Source organism: Patagioenas fasciata, chromosome Z (assembly GCF_037038585.1).
Source record: "Patagioenas fasciata isolate bPatFas1 chromosome Z, bPatFas1.hap1, whole genome shotgun sequence".
NCBI classification, from domain to species: domain Eukaryota; kingdom Metazoa; phylum Chordata; class Aves; order Columbiformes; family Columbidae; genus Patagioenas; species Patagioenas fasciata.
The window spans coordinates 63,457,334-63,480,343 of NC_092560.1; the positions used below are offsets into that span (position 1 = coordinate 63,457,334).

The following is a 23,010-nucleotide window of genomic DNA, read 5'->3' on the forward strand; positions in this document are numbered from 1 at the left end:
TAGCGGCCTCTTACAGTCAACAGCAGAGCAGAGCCTGAGTTAGACCAGGTCATCCTACTTCTGAAACCATCTGAAGCCCTCCACTGCATACAGCAAACCAAAATGTTCTCTGATAATCCCACGAAAGTGCCTAAATTAAGGTCCAAATTTAGACCGCAAGCAGAAACAGGCTGCAGGTTAGCTCTGGTTCCAATTAGATTCTGGTATATGCAAACAACTAATGATGTAGTGAATTTTCACGAGGTTTTAATCCCCAGTATCAGACCTGAGCAAATGAAATGACTATTTTTCCCTCATCTCAGTCTCCCAGCATGGCTCTTCTAAGGTTAAAGCCATAAAGTTAGTTCTAAGAAAACTGAAATGGTGTAAACAATGCCATAGTTAAAAGGATTGTGCTTCACCCAAGAGAAATTACTGATTTGCACAAGAAAGTCATTAATTTTGCAAAATAACAGGATAATATTCTATTTATTTTACATAAGAGGATTTCATTATAAATTTACTTGCACTGTTTTGTTTTGGTTTTATATTGGTTTAATTGAACAGCTTTAAGTCATGCTAATACATTCTATAGTAATTAAATCTATATGCAACAAAACACAATAGAGCTTAAAGTTAAATCTTTACCTCTAACTGCTGTTACAGCTTGTGGCTCATTGAACTTTCTCACAATATATAATCAAGTTTCCAAGTCTAAGAGTGCATAATCCCAAAATTAACAAATACACTACCATCTTAGCTTTAAACCTCAAACTAAACAGTGTAATCAAAACACTGTGCTGTTATCAAATTCTTTCCTTAAGTCTGAAAACAATGAAACACCAAAATTTCAATTACTCTCATCTTTCGACTTCAGCAGTAAAGGCAGCTTTCCACTCCCTGGCTGAACAAAAGCATTCAAGGGTGCACTTTCAGTGTGTCAGATGGAGATGATGGTGCCCATTAGCAGTTCCCCAGTGCTATGAAGAGGTGTACATAAACCTGCAGGCTCCAACTTCCAGCAAAAGCACGGGGGCAGAAGTGCAGTCAATCAGAACCCAAGGAAATGCCTTCCCCATCCACCAAGCTAACAAGCGTGAAGATATGGGGAGAAGAGATAAGGGTTCAGATAACTAGTGTATCCAAAAAATAGATACTAGAGAAATTCCTTAGTAATGCTACAGTAGAGTTTACATGTATCTTCAGCCATCATGTCCTGTCTCCCAATGCAATGAACACTGTATGGCTTCCCACTAAATATGGAGCATTTTAATTCAAACACAAAACTGCAACGTAAGTTCACAAGCAGGCTTTCAGCCTGGGAATTCTTTTCATTATATCAATTTATTCTAGATTGCAACCAGAATTTCAGCACTGAAAACCAATAGATCTTTCTGTCTGTTTTAATAATTTTTATTTTTAAAAATGAATGTGTTTTTCTGGAGAACAATTTTTTTTTACATTTACAGCTCAGAGTAGTTAAAGAAGTAATTCTCCTGACCCTACATATGCATCTTATAAAAGCAACCTGATTGGTAACTTTTCACAGTTCAGTTCTATTACTGCAAATTTTACAGAGTGCAACATAAAAGAAAAACAAACAAACAAACAAAACACCAACAGTCCACCTTCCCCTAAAAAATCTAAACAGTAGGGTCCATGTTTCATGTAAATCTGATTAGCATTAGGACAGCAAAACAAGCCTGAGTCCTGCAAGCTCAAGACCCAAAAGACTTTCGCCAGGTAAAACTGCCCAACATATGAGTTTGCAATCTGTGGATTATTTCTTATAGCAGCCCAAGGTATTCCTGCTCAAGGGAACTGCTCTGCCACAGACTGTTTTCTGTGTTTGATGACAGGAGAAACTTAAAACTTCATTCACCCGTTCCTTTATGAGAAGGAACAGATCAAATTAGATCTTATTTTCTTCAATCGGAAGGTATGAATTATTGGTGATTTTATAAAAAATTAGATTATTTCTAGTTTTGTCTTTAAATTTTCAGGGTAATTCAACATACATTGAGAGGAAAACTAAGTGTACTATACACAATAAGTAAATAAATCATGAGAAGACTCTATACGCAGTTTAAAAGTGCAGTTTAAGCAAAAAAACCCCTGTACTGCACAAACACTGAAAGTCAGACTTCACTGGCAAACTTGCCTGATAAACTCCACCATGTAGTACTGGATGGGAGAACTTCCTTCACTCACTCCAGGCTTCCAGGACAATGCAACTTCTGAATCAGAAACTACCACAATCTGAGGCTGATAGGGTGGCGCAGGGGGCATGCACTTATCTAAGCCAGAAGAAATGCAAAGGGATGGCATTAGAGCAGCTGATGGACTAATACACAAAATAACCCAGTACCCACAGACTTGGGAATCAAAGTCATAGGCTCCTCCCCTCATGTCTTGCCCCTCCAATACCCCACACTTGTGGAAAAGTAATACTAAAATATTACAATACTGCACATGACAGAGATTGGGGTGCAAGCGACCTGCTGTGTTACAGATATGTGCCCTGCCATTTTCACAGGAGAAAGCCATGTGTGCAGTGTTACCTTGGGATAAGGTTGTCACGTCTCTGGGCATGCTGGGTCGTCCTTTCCCTGCCCAGCCGTATGCTCCAACGCTAACGCGGTGAGGAGTGCCTGGCTTTAGGTCACCAATGACAACTTCCTACAAGAGTCAAGAGAGCAGAAGATAAGAACATTGTGAAATCTGTTCCATGTAACTGGGGACAGCACTGTGAGCTGGGATTCATGGATCTCAGACAGCATTTTCCATGTAACCTCCTAGGAGGATTATCCCCAGTCCAGCTCAGAAGCAACAAACACAAACACAGCACCACATGTTTCCTCTCAAGCTGCAGCTTCACCCCAGGGGAAGCCACAGGGATGACCTGGGCCCATTTCTCAGTGTAACTCACAAGGTTGCAGACTGTGTGCATTTGCTGACGAAGTCAAAGTCACATACTATTCCCTCCCTTGAGCCTATTGCTGACATTCGGTATCAGTCTGGTGCATTTTTATTTTTTTAATAGTTTTTTTTGTTTGTTTATTAGTTTCTTTGTTATTCTTTCAAATCCAGAAACTGTAGATACTCCTGAGAAAGAAGCAAGTTGCTGCAGTGTAAACTGATAATATTTCATTTCTCATGGAGCAGAAACCAGTCCCATTACCTCTCACAATTTTCCTAATCTAGCTAACTGTTGTGACCTGAAGTATTTCCCTTATTTGTCCTTCTGACATAAACGCAGAAAGAGCAACCCACAGACAACTACTATGAGGGAGGCGATGCAGACCTCCACTTGAAGAGCTTGTGCTGCCAAATACTGTTCAGTGGAGCCTGCTTAAATCTCCCAGAGATTAGCAAATGTCACCAAAAATTACATTTTATCACTGGTTGGGTGGACATATCATGGATCAATTTCAGAAATTTAGATCTGATCTTTAATGGAGATGTGTACATGTATATAGAAATTCAGAATTCTTTACTGCAGCCTGTCTGTAGAGAGATGCAGATTCCAGATTTATAAATTCTGACAGCATATATGAGTAAACAGAGATACTGGGATCCACACCACAGACTGTTTTGTTGTGGAAAAAAACACAAAAAACTCTTTTGCAGAGATTTTTCTTCTGCTTTTCATTCTCTGACATTAAAACCATTATTCACAGTACATGTGAAAATGCAGAAATCTCCTTTCTCTTCATGCTGGAGCAGACCTTAAATCTGCATTTCCAGTTGCAGTAAAAATAGTAAACAATCCCAAAATTTTATTAACTGCTAAATTTCCTTATGACTGTCTTTTGGAAAAACTCTCTCTCTCTATTCTTTGGGGAACTTACATTATTACTACAACATTGTCTGGCAACACCCTGCCATCTGTCTTTTCTCTAACCACAGTTTTGGAGCTCCGTCACTGATTTCCTATTAACATGAACCACGTGACCATTATCCTGTTTTTCCATCATTCACCCATGATCTGTTTGAATGATTTGGATTCATCTGAGAGAGAGGATAACAATGCTGGAAAAGTAACTGCCCAGAGAGAGACAGCAAGAATACTCACACCAAAAGATTTAGTGCCTTTAAACTGGAAGAGGGTTGATTTAAATTAGATATAAGGAAGAAATTCTTCACAATGGCAGGGGTGTTGGAACTAGATGATGTGTTAGGGCCCTTCAAACCCAAACTATTCTGTGATTCTGTAATATGATTTACCTGAGTCTTTCAGTCTTGCAGCTGAAACATTGAGTTCTTTCAAAACGTGATCTGAAAAGCCAGTTGCTGAAAACCCAGCACCTCCTCCCAAAAACAGCACTGATGATCCTGCTCCTGCCATTCTGTCCTCTATGCCATAAATACTGTCTGTCTGTATTTAAACTGTGTGCATTTTTTCCTGCCAGCATCCCACTTTATTACATTCATCCTTATGAGAAAAAGTCCTTCATTATATGTCTTATTGCTTTCACACTATTCAGGAACTTGGCCGCTGCAGAGACTGGGATATTGATGTACTTGGCTCATATTATTACTTCCAGACTCAAGTCTTCAATAAACTAAGCAGAATGAATCTCATTGACTACAAGTCCAATTAAGATCAAAATCCTAATATCTACTTAGCTTTAAAGTTCAACAGATGTACCCTTCAAATCTCAGCAAGGTGCCCTCTTGCCTTACACACATGACTATCTGCTGCTTTCTTCTGACAATGACATCTCCATGAACACAGCTGCTGGACACATAGTATCTTCGAAATCAAGTGTCTTGTAACCTTCTAGGATCAAGACATTGGTGAATAGGTAAAGATTCAGGACATTATCAAGCTAACCTGATCCATGTCAATCATAGGGAATACCCACGTCACACTAGAACATTTTCAAATGAGATTCTGGAGAAGAAACAACTTTCCTTGTACCCCACTGTCCATGGGCCTGGGAGTATATATTTAATCTCTCTTTTTGCATGTATTTGGGAGAAGGGTCTTAAATTCAAGCTTCTCCATCCCAGAAGAAAGATAATGGCCCCACAGCTAAGGAATTTAGGTGGTATGTGAAACGGTTAGCTCCCCATAATTTCTGTAGTCTTTCTCTCCACTCAGATTGCCTCTATATTTTGACGAATGATACCCCAAACTGGACATTACATAGCCAATGAGGCTTTACTGCCCACCAACCTTACTTTCTTCTCTTACACAACACTCTTGCTAAAACCCTGCAAAATTATGTTTGTTATTTTCATTACAGTCTCACATTCCTGAATGGGGTGAAGCAACATGATGCCTTTCCTGTGGTAGAGGAGTCAGGTGTACATAGAAACCATATACCCTTCCCTGTCCTGCCACACAACTTGCCCTTCGTCCAAGTGTGCTGAAACTGTTTGTGAGGCTGCACAGTAAGCCGACTCACAGAAACATGGATTATAAATTATTTTCCAAAGAAAATCTCTTCTCTGTTTTGTTTTGGTTTAATAATAATAATAAAAAAAAAAATTAAAAAAATAAAAGGAGCAAACACACACACAAAAAACCCTAACAAACAAACAAAAGAAACTTGATAATAACACAGCTGCAGGAACTGAGCTAGGTTTAATGACACTTGATCCCTTGACAACTCTTTCCCTGCACTACTGGTCTCAGCTGGTCACTCCTCAGTTTGTACTGGTGATTTGATAGGGAGCACTACTGTTTTCCAGGGCTCTGTGCCCGACCTAAAAGCTGCCACCTCTAAAGCCTGCTAATTTTTCTTGCTTTCTATTTTTTTGAATATTTATGCTCAACTTCATGAATATTATGCCCAGTAGAACAACTGCCGTATTAAATTGTACTGCATCTGCACTTCTGGCTGCTCTCAATGAACGTGTTCTCTATTATAAGATGACATAATACAACTATAATAGATTATCAACTTTGGTAATGCACAGGCACATGCACACACGCACATACACAGAAACAGGCGACCCAGTTCAGCTCTTGGTCTGTCAGTCTCACATGGTCCAGAGAAGCCTCTGAGAAAGCAGCAGGGTTGTACCCAGCACCAGCAGAGGAGGCTTAGGGATGGAAACACAAATTGTGCACACTTAACCACAAAACTCTTGCAGATTTCTGTTGAGTTTGGTATGAATATGACAGAAAACAGTTCAGCTAGAACATGACTTCCTGAGGATTAATGACAGCTGGGAGCTGATTAATCCCAGTCAGTCATACTTCTCCACAAGTACTCCTCAGAAGCGTTATTTTTATCAGCAGAAAGAAAGGGCCCAGTGTGGAATTTCAACTCTAAAATGTCATAATCCAGACTCAGCTCAGCTGCAATCAAACCAGATAGTCCTGGTTCAAGTGCATCCTGAGGTCTCATCTGGACATCAGACTCTGACAGTCCAGCCAAAGTTCCCTTAACTCAGATCATGAAAGCTATGTGAGATCCACCATCTTTGTGGGATTCCTTCATTCCTAGAACAGATCTCAGAGAAAAAAAGTTTGCAGGAGCTTACTGATGTTAGAGACTTCAGTTGAACTCTGACATCACTGCCTACATCCTACCCAAACTCAAGCACCTCCTGCTTGTTTCGCCTCTCACAAAACACCTGATCTGTTTACTGCTCATAGGAAGCAGACTGGACTGAGTGCATGACTGGAAATAATTATTTTGAATAATTCACCAGCTGCAAAGCCATTAAGAGAGTTGGTATTTCTTTCAAACCTGTTTTATACAGTTGTTCGCCTCCCCCTCCTTCCTCCAGAGCATTTCGTGGCTGGTCTCTTCCTGCGTTCCTCCTCCTAGGCTTTTGCAAGACTGGCTCAGTTTTTTCCTTCTCTGTCCCCTCTCCCACTGCCAGACTGTTTTGTTCTTCCCTGTCACTCTGTATCTGCCCTGTCCCCTGTAAGTCCTCACTGCCTGGATATAGCTCATTTTTTAGACAAACTTCCTCCACCAAAACAAGCCATTCATAAACACATTTGATGAACAATAGAAAAAATTATCCATTGCTAAAAAGGGAGAAGCTATATCTACTCTTGTCTGCCTTTTTCACGTCTGGATTTTGAGATTCTGCTACTATTTGTAACGTTTTGACTACAAAAGATCTTGCATAAGTGCTAAGTAGAACCAACATTTGAGACGAACTTGTGTGTGTGAAGCTGTGGAAAGACCAGGTCAGAAACATTCAATTTCATTGTAAAACACAGCCACGACCAAGCTTCATGTGAAGCAATACTTACAAAAATTGCTTGTCCTTCAAGTTGGCCCTGGGAAAAAGCAAAATAGGACTTGTTAATGAAGTAACATACTAAAAAGTGATGGCAAAACCACATAAATAACAGGTTAGAGAATTAAATCAAGGCCACTGTTGCAGCATATAGTAGGCTATGTGGCTATTATCCATCTGTGTGAATATGGGGACACAGACTCTATTCTCCCCATGACTAAGAATTACTGCTGTCATGATTAAGATAAAAAAAAATGATGTGCTGTTTGATGTTTGTTGGCACTATTAGGAAGAATGTTTTTTCAGGGAGAATAAAAAAAGCAGCAAGTGAGGAATACAGAGATAAAGATCAGAAGGGAGAAAATAATGCAAAAGTAAAGAAATAATATAACCTCAGCAACAGCCTTATTTCATTTGCCATGATCCCAGAAACCTGCAGGAGTCGGAACTGGCAACCAGAGTGATGGAAAACTGCAGGGAACCTGAGCATCCCTTTCATTTACACTTCTCCCAGAGAAGGTTTCTGAGCACTACCAAGCAGAGATGAGGAAACATCAGTGAATACAAGCCATTGAACACATTGAACATCAGGTGGGGATGCTGAAGGAAGGTTGAGGAAATTAAGGAAAATGAAGAAGGGTATAAGGAGGAAAAAAAAAATGAATTGTGGAAACAGATCACCAAATAAAGATTGTAAAGCCTGCAACACTCTTCTGTGCACATAGGTAAGCCTTTTTTTCCTGTGCTGGTAACATTGCTGTCTCATGGACAGACTGCCCTTTGCAGAGCATGTTATGAAAGTGCTTCCCTCACAGCACTCAGCCTTGCAATACTCCTTCACTTTCTGCCCAAGCAGAGGATAGAAAATCTCTATTTCTGTCTTGCTGAACTCAAAAAGTAACTTCTCCACACTGTGGAAGCAGCAGCATGTTTTGAGAATACCCTTTAAAAGCTGACAATATTTAAACCATCCAGAAGCACAGAGGAATTGCTTTAATCTCAGGACTAATTGCTCAGCTGTGCAGCTGAAAAGGATGAGTGGTGTTGATTTGCAAATGGAAAAGGAAGGGGAAATGAGACAGAAAGAGGGAAGGAGGAAAGAGAAGGGGAGATTGAAATAAAGCAAAATAAGAAAGCAAATGAGTGATAAAAGAGAAAATGGAACTAAAGGAAAGGGAGGAAATGGGAAACAAGGAGTGGTGCTTTCAAGAACAAAACAAAAACCAAAAAACAAAACAGAAGTTGAGGGAACTTTCTAGGAGATGGACTCGCACAAATGCAACTAAGGTAGTGCTATTAAACTTTAAATTCCGTATTTCAGGAGGCTATAGACTCACATAGAGACAAAAATACACTGAAAACTGTGTGTCTTTTAACTCATACACTTACGTGTCTCAGACACTGCAATACACACACACTGACACTGCGACTCTGTGCAGAGAGTCTTGCAATTCCCTTTCAATGTGTTGAAGTCCACAGAAAATGCATACTTAAAATAAAAAAGTTCTATTTCAGTAGATACCAAAGGTCAGCAGTAGAAAGATGCAAGTAAGTCCCAATAGCTTTACATGCTAAAACTAGCCAGACAACAAGGAAAAAATTGACAGGATTACAGACAAACATTGTGATTTCCTTTTGCTCAATACTCAGAGCAGATCTGGGGCTTGGATCCTTGGCATAATTCACAAACCAGCAGCAGTAGACAGTTGCAAGTTCCCACTTGCAAGCTCTGCTCCAGTGCTCTGACTGTTGATGAAAAGAAATACTCACCATGCTAAGCATATCCAAACTCAGGGGAACATCGTGCGAGAGTTGTTTAACTGCTTTGTCATCTTCAACCTCTGAGTAAAAGACCTTTGGAAGAAGATATAGTCAAATGGGTTAAAGCAATAACTCAGTGCTTCAGAATTACTCAAAAACAAGTGCATTATCACATTGTAGACAGCATTTGAACCTGTGATCCCCTACCTTTCCCAAAGCCCTTTAACATTTCCTTCATCTTTGCTAAAAGTTGTCAGTATGACCAGAGGACAATAGTGTATACACTGAACCAAGGTGAAACACAGCCTAGCTTTCAGGGAAGACTTGAGTTGACAACTTGAATTGTGCATCATTCAGGTAGAGTCAGCTTGGACAGCTGAAGATTTGTGGGACTGGCCTGCACAAGTTAGTATTTTACTTCATGTAAGGAAGATATCAACATCACATGATATGTCATTATAAAAACTGCTATATCACAAATGTCTCTCCATGCCTTTTCCCATGTACTGTAGACTACAGTACAGCACTATCAATGCTCTATGTCATAGGTTTTACCATCATGACACACATGATCTCAAGGCTTAAAAACACACTGGGGCCTGGATGCTTGATGCACTGCATGAGCAGTGAAAACTGTTTATAACTTCCGACTATAAAGTATTGCAACTGTTTGAGAAATATCATGACCTATAGAAAGGCCACTTACTCACTGCACATTTGTTTTCACACAAGAATGGACCCAACTAAAGACAGAGCCAAGCTGGGGCAGGTTCTGGACACAGCAAGTACTTCTTGATGTCCGAGACTAGAACCACTTTCAAAACAATAAAAACAACCCTGCAGCTGGGCTGCATTAGTGTTATTTACAAGTCCATGGGATAAAGGGGTATGCATACCAGAAATACCTGTTGCATGAATTTTCTCCTTTAGCGCACACTAACAATAATGGTAGTCAGGAACTTTCTGCTCCAATGTTTTTATGCAAAACCAAATTCTGGATTTTTTTTTCTGGAAAAATCAAATCCTTCCACAGAAAATGGTAAGAAAAACTGCTATTTGTCTTTTCCTGAGGGGCACAACAATGAATTCTTAATCGGTTTCCCACATCTGTGTTGCTAATTCCGCACTAACTTTCACTTTGGGAATGAGTTTCCTTGCCAGGGAATACCTGTTAAAGCAATACCTGACAGAAATGAATGAATGACAAATTAGTGCTCTCTGTTTTTCTGCTGGCACACTAAACCACAATATCTAGCTTAGACTAGCCACTCTGTTTTGCCCGAAAGGCAGAAGGTAACATGGCAGAGGATTGGAGGGCATCAGATACTCCCCCATGAAATTTCTGGGTAAAACAGGAAAATTACACAACTTCTTTAAGGTAAATTCACCACTGAGGTAGGGGAAAACAAAGTCAAGTCCCTTTTGATATTTAAGGCTGTGGTTGGGCTCCCAGGTATGCTATGCAGTACAGTAGTTATCGGGGAAGAAACACCTCGAAACTCTCCTTCCCCTGTAACTGCTGCCAGTCTGGGAAAGTTCAGAGGTGTAGCTGGGAAAAACTATTCCTGCTAAAGCAGTCCTCAGGCTGGAAGTCCAAGGATCTGAACAGCCCTGCAATCACCATGCATTTCCCCTCCCTTGCAGAGCGTAATATTGACCTGCACTGCTCAACTGTTTTATCAGCTGTATCACACACACAGTGTCACAGTATGTTTGGGATTGGAAGGGACCTCAGAATATCATCTAGTCCAATCCCCCTGCCAGAGCAGGAACACCTAGATGAGGTCACACAGGAACATGTCCATGTGGGTTTTGAATGTCTCCAGGGAAGGAGACTCCACAACCTCCCTGGGCAGCCTGTTCCAGTGCTCCATCACCCTCACTGAGAAGAAATTTCTTCTCAAATTTAAGTGGAACCTCTTGTGATCCAGCTTGATCCTGTTACCCCTTGTCCTATTGTTGTTTGCCACTGAGAAGAGCCTGGCTCCATCCTCATGGCACTCACCTTTTATATACTTAAGATCCTTGTATGAAAACCACAATAGAAAAGCAATCTATATCCACTGCAAGCCCTTGGCATCCAACCCAAATTCCTATCATAATTTGCTTCTAACAAATTAACTGCTTACTTCTTAAAGTTACAGCTCAATCTGTTCAAGCCCATTGTCCCTTGACCACTTTCTGGGCAATGGTACCATTTGTTCCAAGAGTGGTCTCTCCTGCTTACTTCACCATCCTGTGTGCACAGTTTGAGGCCATGTAGGGTATTGCAATCCCCTGCTAGCAACGTAGAGGATCACTTACTGTATATCCCGTGATGGTGCTCGCATGCTGCTTTGGCATCCTCCATTGCACACTGAGCGCTGTACAGTTCAATGAATCCAGCAGTATATCAAGAGGAGGCCCCAGCCTATCTGCTCAAAACAAAATGACATTGTATAAGAAGCCACAAGCCATAAAACATCTCCTTTAGCCACCTGACAGATATGGATTTGAAGAAGAGTAAACACGTGCTGCCCTCATTACAAACGGTCAAACATAGCCCACTACTCAGATTTACTTGAATATACCTTTTTTCTCTCCACCTTTGTTCTCCAAGGCAGCAGTGGGATCTCAGGAGAGAGGGAGCGAGGGGGGACATTCCCTCTCTCAGTGCCAAGGAGCTGTTGATCAGCTCAGCTGAGGACACCTCATGGACAACTTCAGCCTCTCCCTTACCCACTACCCCACACCATGCTCCACATCCAACATCAACACCCTGGTGTGAGGAGTACCAGACCAAATCCAAAATATGCCTTGTCCTCCTCAGCTCTTTGCAGCTTTGACACTAGCCAAGAAAATGCCTTGACGGGCCACAGAGAGGTCTCCCAATCACCACTAACCTCTGCAACCTCAATTCCTGCATGACAGCTGTGGTTGGGAAGGACTTAAGTAAGACAAAAAAATCTAGCCTGATGAGAGAAGCATAAAGAACCCTTCATTTCCTGCCCACCCCTCTCTGGACCCAGGTTATGGTGATCAGATCTTGTCCCGCCATCCTGTTCCTGAACAGCCTCTCAGTGCCACCATGATCAACACCGTGTCTCACCAGCTGCAACAGGAGGAGGACATTTCCACTCCGCTATACTGGTCTCACTGACCTACCTGTCTCCTCTTCCCATGGCATAGGTTGGTGTTTCAGTACAATGGCTTATTCAACTACTGCAAATAAAAAAGTTTGGAGAAGGAAATCCTGAGCTCCATGTCTCCAGTAATGTGTTAGCAATTTCATTTACTGTCTGAGAAAGGGGCAGGCAGAGGAGTGTGTCTTCTCTGTAATCCAAGCAAGATTTTTAACACAAGTTCACCAAACCACCAATGTTTGTCCTCTTGAAATCAAACCCACCCAATGAACAACTGCAACAGAGAACTGATTCAAACACTTTAAAAACAACTTCATTTTTTTCAGTTTTGCTATATTTAGGTTTTCACATGGCCTTAGTTATGAACATTTTAAGTAATGGCTAAGAAAACCCTTTTTTTCCCCTCCTTTTTTTCCACTACGTCTGACAAAATATCCAGTGAAAACAACCTACTGTAAAGGTAATTTTTAGCTATGAAGCAAGCCTACATCAGATTTATACTTGTCACTTCCACCAACATATTTGATTTGAAGCTAAATACAAAACTTAATAGCTCACAAATTCTGCACAGTATCTATCAGCATCAACACCTGAGTATTTAAAATAAGAGCAGAACTGATATTGTGGTTCATTTCTAATTGACCCTGCATTTTTCCAGTGCTGGAAACTTTTTGGTTTATGTTTCTTAATTTGAGCAAGCAAGTGTGGCCAATCAGGCTCCATGCTTCTTGGTTAACACTGATGATTCCATGTTTTGCACTTCTTTTTATTTATTTATTTCTCTCCAAGGCCAAAAGAAATCCTGGGCAGTGCTAGGTGGAATCATTCAAGGAAAAATACAAAATAAGTGTAAGAGATGCTAATTTCTCTCACCATTTTGTCCCTACATCTAAAGCTTCAGCCACTCTCCCCTAAAAAAATTCCCAGCATGGAGAGGCCAAGCACATCCTAAGTGGATCCTCCCGTAAACAAATAACCACCTACTACTTTGAGTAATGCCATTGAGCAACCTACAGGCTTTTAAACATATTCCTGAGATGCTGGAAGCTACCCCACACCCAAAGACCAGGACAGTCACGCATCCATACTGCCTGTGCAGTCTGTGGCACAGGTTCGACCTCCCAGGAAGGTCTCCCAGGCATGGTTTGGAACATAGCACAGTTCACAAACCATGCCTGTAAGTCAGTATGGACATCTTTTGGGAAGGAAAGGAGTTCAGCCATACAGATAAGAGCCAAACCATGCCATGCTACTTGCTTTCTGGACCCTCACACATTGTCTTTATTATTATAGCACAGACTTAGTCTCATGTTTTCCGCTTGGTTCAGGAATGCTGAGCACAGCAGAGTATCACCTTGTGCTTGCTCAGTTCCTGCCCTATGTTCATCAGTAGTTGTACCATACACCACCACATACTACCTGCTACTGAAAGGAGAAGTAGGAAAGAGCAGCCAGGACTGGGATTGCACTGTCTACTTAGGCAGCATTTCACATTCAAATAACACCTTTCCAATCTTCGCAATATCCAGTGAGGTGGATTTGTATTAGAGCTGAAACAGTAGTAAAGGAAAAAAAATACCCCCTAAACATTCATTCTTAGCATATTTATGCCATCCTTGTATTACTTACTGGGGTGACTCTATAAGACAACTTTGCTGGGAAGCATAGTTGCTGAAATAAAAATTTTAACCAGCAATGACAAATATAAGGCATGTTTCAAATTCATATTCTAAATGCACTATAGCTCAATAAAATTATTTACATAAAGTATTTGCTGAATAATTTGGAACAAACAAATTTGAAAAAAACCACACTCCATTTGCAGACTATCTGTAAACAGAGAGGCAATATCTGTTTAACAAGGAGCTACGCCATAAATTATTTACCCAGTCCTACTAAACACTTTTCTCCAGTTCACAGATGATGAAAGAGATACAGAATGTTGGACACCGACCTCAGATACATTGGCTTATAGATTACCACTGGAGGAGTAAATACTAACTTTAGCCATGGAAAATGAGAGCATGGAGCCAGAGATGTTGATATCTCCACCACCCTTGTTTAATTCTCCCTAAAAGTAAGGGAATTTCCTTAACACTACAAAGACAGTGGCAAGAGGCATGCTTGGGAACCAGGTATAAGCTCCAGCAACACCTGGCACTGTCTTCATGGGCAGACTCAGATGATGCTCAGTGGTCAAGCAATGGTTTGGGGACTGCACAGGATGTGGTCACTGTACCACTGCATCCTTTCCCATGACAAAAATGCGTGACAAGCAAGCACATGGTGCTCACCCTGCAGGGGTCCACACTGCTGCCTGCTCAAACCAGGAGTGAAGAGAAAATGGAAAACCTGGGCCAGCCCTGCTCCACACACAGAGTTATTTCTTGGGGAGTATAGAGGGCAAGGCACAGAGGAGCATCTCAAGCAGTGTGGCCGTCCCCACGGTTCAGTGTCACCGCTCTTGACCTTGCAGCTTATTGATGCGCATCTGGGGATTCAGAGTCATTTCTGGTTGCCAGAATCCGAATTTCACACAACCCTGCAGAAAGCAAAAAAATTCCATTTTTGGACTGAACGTTCCCTTCACAACTATGAGAAAGTGACTGTGCAATCTGATATAAGCAATGTTTATACCACTGAGAGGCAGAAGATAACATGGCTTTGAAATGGTTTGCCAGCTGATCACAACTTTTGCAATACATATTGCTGTTCTACTAACAGGTTTTTTTGAGATAAACGTACACTTGAGGTATTTTGCAAGATTTTGCAGATCATGTATTAGGCACACTAAAAATGGATATTAAAACTGGTTGAAACATTTATGTCTTCATGTCAAAGGTCATGTTTAGACTATAAGAAATAAAAATAGTTTTTGAGGGTAAAACTCTTCGGGTATTTGTAGTTTCCCTACAGTTCAGGTCAGAAATACCTCTTTTCTCAAAATTCAGCAAGAAATCTCTGTTAATTTGTTAGCACCATGCACATTGCAAACCCACAATGGAGCCTGTTACCCTCTGCAGTCTGCTGGATAAGAACCTGCAAACAAGGGAGGTGCAATATATCTACCACTTGAACACACTCTGTAGATCTGCCTCACTGATGATCCCACATGCAGATGTCCTATGCAGTTGGATCTGCAAATGTCTAAGAAGGTATGGACATTAGCTCTTATTATAAAAACAAGGAGCCAATTTATAATAAAAATCCCACATTTTGTACAAACACAGTCATTCTTCTATCTGACCTGTTAGACAAAAATTTTGACATTGTCTAAAGTTCTTTGATGAAACTGGTAGTGGAGGGCAATTACTTTCGTCCCACTCAAAGAAAGCCATTAATCAAGGGGGAGCACTCTTACACATGACTGTATATTGTAAAAGTATATCAAATACAAGAAGTTATTGAGGATTCCGCTGTAGATAAACAATGCTGAGCTGGCAACACTTTATTTACTTTTCTGCTTACAACTACTTTCATTCTTTTTTATAGATCTCTTTGGTTTCGTACTTCTAAAAATATGCAAAAACTGCTAAACCAGGAAAGAAGTCACAAAACAAGCTCTCAAGGTGAGCTGAAGAATAGATGAGCCCTTTCCCTAGGCTGGGGTTAATTTTCCGATCTTAAAATAATTACCATTATTTAATTTTTTGCTTCACAAAAGTAACTCATATAAAAAATGGTGAAAAAGCTTATTCCATCAAAACAAGTACAATTTCTGTTGCAGCTCCCACTGTGCATACAACAGCCTCTGCCCTTATATGAAACAACCACAGGCTACCATCAGTGTGTCCACAGGCAAAGTGCCTCCTGGGAACAATCCCAAGCTTGTGACAGTCAATGACGTAGTAGTGCCTCAGGATAATCCTTGCCATCACTGAATCTACAGCCAGAGATGTCACTTCCATGTCTACCTTTGCAGTTTTAAGCAGAGCTTGCTTGGGTACCTAACGAGAACACTTCAAACTAACCCACCCATTGTTCCCAGCCTAACCATGCTGGCCTCATGCAGAGCTCAGGAGGAACCACTTAAGCTTGATTCTCTCCTCCAGCTACTGCAAGGAAACTGCCACTGCAGACACAGACAAGTTCCTTCCTCCTTCCAGTCATGAAATGGCCCCAAAATCTTTCTACTGTGATGAATAGTTAACGAAAAAAAAACTCAACTTCAAAACAAATATATGTTTGTATGTTTTCAAGCTTCGAATCTGAAGCACTTTGGATGAGCTGGGTAAAGCTCATCACAGTTGGTACTCCTATTTTAGAGGAAATTTCAAAATTGATTTAAATTTTAAATTATACAAAACTAACTTTGACTGAAAACAGGATTTTTAAAAAATATTCATGGACAGAATATCTGAAAATATTTGGGATTAAATATTTTATTTTAGACTTGTAATTATATTTTGCATTTCATCTTATTGGTCCTTTTTAGATGTTTATAATATTTCAAAGCATACAGTAGTCACAGGTACTTACAGGTCCTGAAATAATACATGAATAATACAACTGGTACAATCCACATGCAATAACATTGTAACTCATTTAAGGGAAACCAGATTATTCATTTCATCTCCACTAATTTATGGTTTGGAAAACTAAATTATTTATACTACTTATTGTGTACTACAACTAACAATGAATAGGGCATAGGTCAACAAAATTAGAAAACTATTTCATTCTTTTACTTCTAAATCTTTGTGGGTAACAGCTAGGAGGTACTAACTGAAGGGCTGCTTATTTTCCCTGTTGATATGTCTCCTATTTGTGTCCCAAGAACAAGAGAAATTTGTTGATGAAACGCCAGCTGTCACTACTAACATGTCACAGTATAAGGAAATAGGAATAAAAACTTCAAGAAAGACAACTCAAACTGATTCTAAATTGAAGTTTTCAGAAAAAAAAAGTCTTCCAGAAAGAGAAATTCCTTTGAATTTCTTTTGTTTCAAACGTTATTTGATTCAATTCACAGGATTATATCATTGAAAAAGCTGTTTTCAAGAAATAAAGACTGTCTGCTCAGTGGAAACTCAGGTGAAACAAAGTTTATTATGGCCCATTAATCCTCTCACTTAAATATGGGTTAAATTTGCAGTTGTAAAAGAATAAACAGTGACAGGGTCTTTTCTTGTTTCCCTTCTTTTTACAGGCTGAATGATGTTATGCAAACACCACAGTGGAATGAAGACAACATGACAAATTGAAAGAGGTCAGGAAATCTTAAATAAAAAATGGTGTCATCTTTTCATCTCTTTGAAGCATTTTCCAGCTCCACCTGCTCAGCAGTGGTACATAAGCTGCAGCAACTACAAAGGACACTGGCTTGAAACTGGAAAATCTCAGCTTCTGTCTCCTTGTCCTGCACCTTAAGTAGCAACATCAACATTGAAAACAACAAAAAATTGAGAAATCTTGATAGTCGTTGCCCCAAATTAATCACCTACCACTGCTGGGACACTAGATCCTGACAAGAGGAAATCTACCGGATCACCTGCATGCTGCCACAAGGAGCATGGGTGCAGAGACTGCAGGTAGTACGGCCCTATAGAGGCATCACAGGTTGTGACCCAGAGTGCAGTGCACAAACCTTTGGAAAGGCTAGCAAAGTGTCCACTAGTCCTTTAAAAATACAATTAAAACACAATTAAAAACAAACAAACAAACCCTCAATATTATGATAATAGTGGGCTTGGACCCACGTGATGTTTTTCTGATGCAGTATATAGCATGTGTTATACGCCCCAGGTACATCTGAGGTGACAGTCACTGGGGTATTTATAGCCCAAGGAAGAGGAATAAAGGAGGCAAAGCTCAGCATTTAAGCTAGAGTGCAACACAGTGAATCCCACTAAAAATAGGCACAATGTCCGTGGTGACTTTATCACGGCTTTCCCTGCTTTGCCTTGGCCCTGCAGACCGCAGAAGAGAAGGACAGAGGTGGGAAGCCCCGTTCTCCCCACACTCCCCCACAGCAAGGCTCTGCACCTGGGGAAGGCTCCGAGTCTACAGAGAAGGGAGGGAGAAAGTAGGAGAGCTCTGCACAGTGGCTTCCAGTTGTGAGAAAGCAGAAACTGGTTGTTTTTTTTTTAAGACCTAGATACAGAAAAAAGCTTAAAGCTGTGGATTGTTACACACTGGAACCACTTTTGGGGAAATCCTGGTGTTGAAGGTTATTTAAAGCAGGGGATATCACTGTCTCTGAGCAAAGGTCTAGTTTATACCTGTCCTGCCTTTGTCAAGAACAGATAAGGAAAATCTAGGTAAGTCTTATAGGCTTGTGTTTTCAGTAATTACTGATCAGAGGCCAGTCTGAATAACACAAGTGCTGTACACTGTACCTGAAACAACTTGGTGAAACATTTCTCCTAATGGAACCTCTTTCCACTTCCAGTACAAATGTTGTACTGATGCCTGTAAAAAGCCACACCAAGACACTTCACCTGCATCATCTCAGGTGCACTCCTGGAAGCCTGAATCAAAATCTCGTGCTCGCATCCCTAAAACCAGACTTGTGCTTCACCTGCTGAGGCCCCAGTGCTGGGGCATGGCTGCCCTAATTCCTGACATCTCCTCAGCATTTTGGCCTGGCAGAGGAAAACAGTAGCCAGGCCATTATTCCCAGAGAAGAGGAAGCACTAGGGCTCCCTGCTCCAGCCTACAGCCTTCTTTGGTGCAACATTTTCCTGGTTTGGGATTCCCTCGCTGGGCTCGGACCTGCAGATGTGTCCAGTGGCTGGCAGACTGCAGCTGGCCCTGCCTGCTGCCACAGCCCTGCCTGCCTTCTCATCGGCTACTTCCCCAGTTTTCAAATAATATTAAAAAAGTAAAAATATCTCTGAGATGTTTAAAGTAGGTATTAGAAAGCTGCTGAAAACAAGCAACAGAATGTTAGCACGTCTGTGCAACAGGCTTCAATCATCAGTAGGACAGTGTGGATATGAACCAGCATGCCAAACACATCTTCTGGCATACCCTCCAACCCTGTCTCCCTCCATAGTTTTCTATGCTGGGAATACACTGGGAACAGCAATAAAAAGCCACTCAGCTGACATCCAGCAACAGCTTTCCAGCCAGGCACCCCAGTCGGTTTGCACATGCTGCCCAGGTGAGACAGACCCAGTGAGCCATGAAGAAAACTCTGCACCCAAGGAAAACTGTGCCATCCAGAGGTGTAATTTCATCCTACCACTGAGCAAAAGCAGAAGCTCACTGTGAACAGCAAGGGAAAGGTCTCATGCCTTCTCCTGCCCTGCCATCTCACAATTCTTCCATCCCTCTCCCTCCAGCCATTTACCTCTACCTTCCTACCCCAGGGCTTCTCCCTCCCCTTTTGCACAGATTTGGGTGTCATGTAAGAGAATTAAACCCACTTCCACCAGGAAAAAAATAAAAAAGGCCGTTCTCTTTCCTCTCGTACATTATGCATCTGAAGTGCTAGGAAGCACAAACACTGGAGGAGCTCCAGAAAACATGATACTCCAAACTATACTGGAAACAGAAACAGGAAAACATTAACCAAGTTGATCACACAGTGCTTAAAGTTCCTAACTGAGTCTTAGGCATTGTTGGTGAAAATAAACTCTACTAAGCAAGCTATTATGATTCTGAAATGAAATTATAAAAAAGAGGATAAAAGCCAGTGTCATGTATTTTCTGAGCATTTGTAACGTGGGTAAAATATGTAAGAGAACCACATATCAAAGACTTTATATTTATTATAAAAAAATACAGATCATTACATATATATAATATATAAATAAAAAGGACAGTTAAGATTTAAAAATACCAAATAAACAAATTCAATCAATAAAACTTAAGTATATATTTTCCAGGTGTTTGCTTTCCAAAGATTATTATCTTCAATGGGAATCACAGTGAGATTTTTCATGCTACTTGAAAAATGTTGTCCTTGAAGTCTCTGAATCTCTCTGCTTTATCTCGTACAGATCTATTTCTCACTGATACACAATGCAAAACTGAGTTCTTGAAGAAATAGCTTACTTGGTATGAGAAAAAAAATTCAAGAGGAACTTCTGAAAAAGCAGTAATATAGAAAAGCCTGATAATCACACATACATTACAGACAGACACAAAAAAATAAAGTAGAAGGAGGACAAACCTGGTCATGTGACAAGCAACAAACGTGCAGGGTGAGGACAGGACATGCAGCATCTTAGGTTCCCACAATTCCTACAAGTCCTGAGTAATTGTTTTGAAGCTCGTTATTGTTGGACATAAATGATGCAGTCATGCCCCAGAGAGTACCACACAAATAAATGTGCGGGTTGGTTATCTCGAAGGTTTTGGCACAGGCCTCATACGGCTACACCACACAAAATGGTAGCGACCTCCCACCAAATACTCAGTTTCAAAAGATACACGTGGCACTTTGCAAAATCACAGAGAAGATGAGATTTGAAAGCGCCTCTGGAGATCACAAAGTCCAAATCAATGCTCAGAGCAGGCTCAACTACGGTAGATTGCTCAGGACTTTGCCTAGTTGGGTTTTGAACATGTCTAAGGATGGGGACTCCACAACTTCTTCAGGCAAGTGCTTAGTCATCCTCACTGTAAAAAATATTTTTCTTACGTTTAAATGGAATTTCCTGTCTTTCAGTTTGTGCCCACTGTCTCCAGTTCTGTCACAGGGCGGCACTGAGAAAACCCTGGCTCTATGTTCATTACTCCCCCCATCAGATATTTACATGCGTTGATAAGATCACCTCAACTCTTTTACTCTCCAGGCTGAACTGTCCCACTCAGCCCATCCTTGTCCCTGAGATGCTCTAGTGTTTAATTATCTTTGGGGCCCTTTGCTGTACTTGCTCCAGTATGTCCATGTCTTTCTCATACTGGGAAGGCAAGAACTGGACCAGATCTTTCAGGTGTGTCTCATCAGTGCTCAGTAGAGAGGTAGGATGACCTGCCTCAGCCTTCTGGCAACACTTCTCTAAATGCAGCCCAGGATGCTGCTGACCTTTTTGCTGCAAAGTGACATTCACCAGGGCTGCCCCTGCACAGTGATCCCGACTTGACTGGAGAAACCAGCCCACTTGCAACTTCGATTTTATTGAAAGCTGCTGAAGACCAGGTCAGGGAGGAAATCTAGCATCTTCTGGAGTAGCAAGAAATTCTTCTCTGACTCAGTTCCTCTGTAAGAAATGGGTAATTTCACTACCTTTTGCAGTCAGCAAGTCTCTCCATTCACCAGTAGTATCAGTAAAAACCACAGAGGAAATTATTTTTCTCTGTTAAGTGACAGAAATAGATGTGTTTTTTAAACCTGAATCCCCACACTAATGTAGTGTGGGACATGGGCTTGTGTCTCCAAACAGCCAGGAGCAAGCAGTGGGATGTGAACGCTGGGGGAATGACTGGGAGGGATGAAAGCTTCTCTGCTGCAAGAAAAACTGAGACATGGAAATATATCCCAGCATAAATAACGACCCAGTATGTAAGGGAACAAGCAGCAAATGACACAGGTGGAGTTACGATGTCCACAAAGCTAGCATGTAATACCCCTAAATCCACCAAAGCACTCCCTGATCCATTTCAGTTTGCAGAGCCCAGCCCTTTGGCCCAAACCCTTACCAGGGATGCCTCACCATGAAAGCCATGCCCTTCTCTTGGCATCTGCTGGTAAAACATCTCTTTCCTGTCACCTGTCGGCACATTTTAGGTGCTGCCTGGTCCTTTGTCCAGTAGTGGCTTTCTTCCCCTTATATTCTGCAGGTTTCTTCCATCCTCCCTATGATCACAAATGATCCCTTATGACTCCACAGAAGTAAACGGCTTGAATGCTCTCATCTCAGCTTATTGAGTCCCTTAGCATATACATGGAGAGAAGTGCAGCTCTTGACTGTACAGTTCACCATACGATAGCGCTGTGATTATGATTGTTCAAGTAAGATGAGAACAGTAGCAACCCACACACAATGGGTTCACGCAGGAATAGGACTGTCATGAAATGGGAACAGGAACTAAAAATGTCAGCAGGACATTGGTCTCTGTATTCATGGCTGGAGTACGAGCTGCAGTGTCACCATCTCTGTAAATAGTCATCTTCATTAAAAGCCTGTCTATTTTTAGAAACATGTTTTATTTTCCTGTGATTATCCAGAAAGCAGAATATGAAACAGAGCTGAAATATTTCTGTTCCAAGTAACAAATTCTGGCTTCTGCTGTCTGTAATTTAACCACAGAAGTTCTGGTCCTAGATGCTTACTTTTCATTGTTTGCAGTTTGACAGGTTTTGTTCTGTTTTTTTTTTTTTTTTCCTAAATGATCTTCTACTTGAAGTTTCTCATGCTTGAAATAATTTAATTTGAGTAAAATTCTCTATAATCATTACCCTTAGGATTTTTTCAGAAGATTTTTGAGCTCGGTAACACAGTATTGGTTTAAACCTTTGTATGTGCAATAATACCTCTGACACATCAGAAGAATCAGAATTATTTCTCTATTTTAAAGAAGCATGCTCAGCATTCACAAGATGCTCGTTTCCCCTCATTTTAGAAAGATTATTCAAATTGCAAATTTCAAATGTACACAGGTGTTGATATTTGATTGTACCATCATTTTCACAGGTGCCAGAAATTTTAAGTGAGAGGTGCAACAAACAATTTGACTTGGCATTCTTCCAGCTTTGGAGATCTCTCTGTGTGAGTTACACCAGTGACTATCCTCTGAGGACACAAGGAAACTCAGAACCCCTCAGCGTCTTTTTATCAGAACAGATACTCCTGACATGGCTGCTATCTACACTGTTATTTTGAAAGTGTTAATTAACTACGAGGTTAATATATATAAATGGAAAACCACCTCATCACCACTTGGTGATACACTGAGAAAACAAGGTGCAGAGTGTGTTAGAGCCTGCCCATAGTCTATCTCTTCTAGGTCTAAAAATTATCAAGCATAACTTTTGGGAAGGCTT

General features: G+C 40.9%; 1 protein-coding gene across 2 annotated transcripts in view; it reads right to left on the reverse strand.

The window, feature by feature from the left end:
- The window catches only part of EGFLAM (EGF like, fibronectin type III and laminin G domains), a 76,122-nt gene that overhangs the window by 46,800 nt on the left and 6,312 nt on the right, over nt 1-23,010 (reverse strand). For both annotated transcript variants that reach the window (XM_071801856.1, XM_065861401.2), the window contains exons 2-6: nt 11,257-11,366; nt 8,962-9,045; nt 7,205-7,231; nt 2,541-2,658; nt 2,141-2,276 (exon numbers count right to left, since the gene is read on the reverse strand). In XM_071801856.1, coding sequence (XP_071657957.1) covers nt 2,141-2,276; nt 2,541-2,658; nt 7,205-7,231; nt 8,962-9,045; nt 11,257-11,366 — 475 coding nt within the window. The remainder of the gene's footprint in view (nt 1-2,140; nt 2,277-2,540; nt 2,659-7,204; nt 7,232-8,961; nt 9,046-11,256; nt 11,367-23,010) is intronic.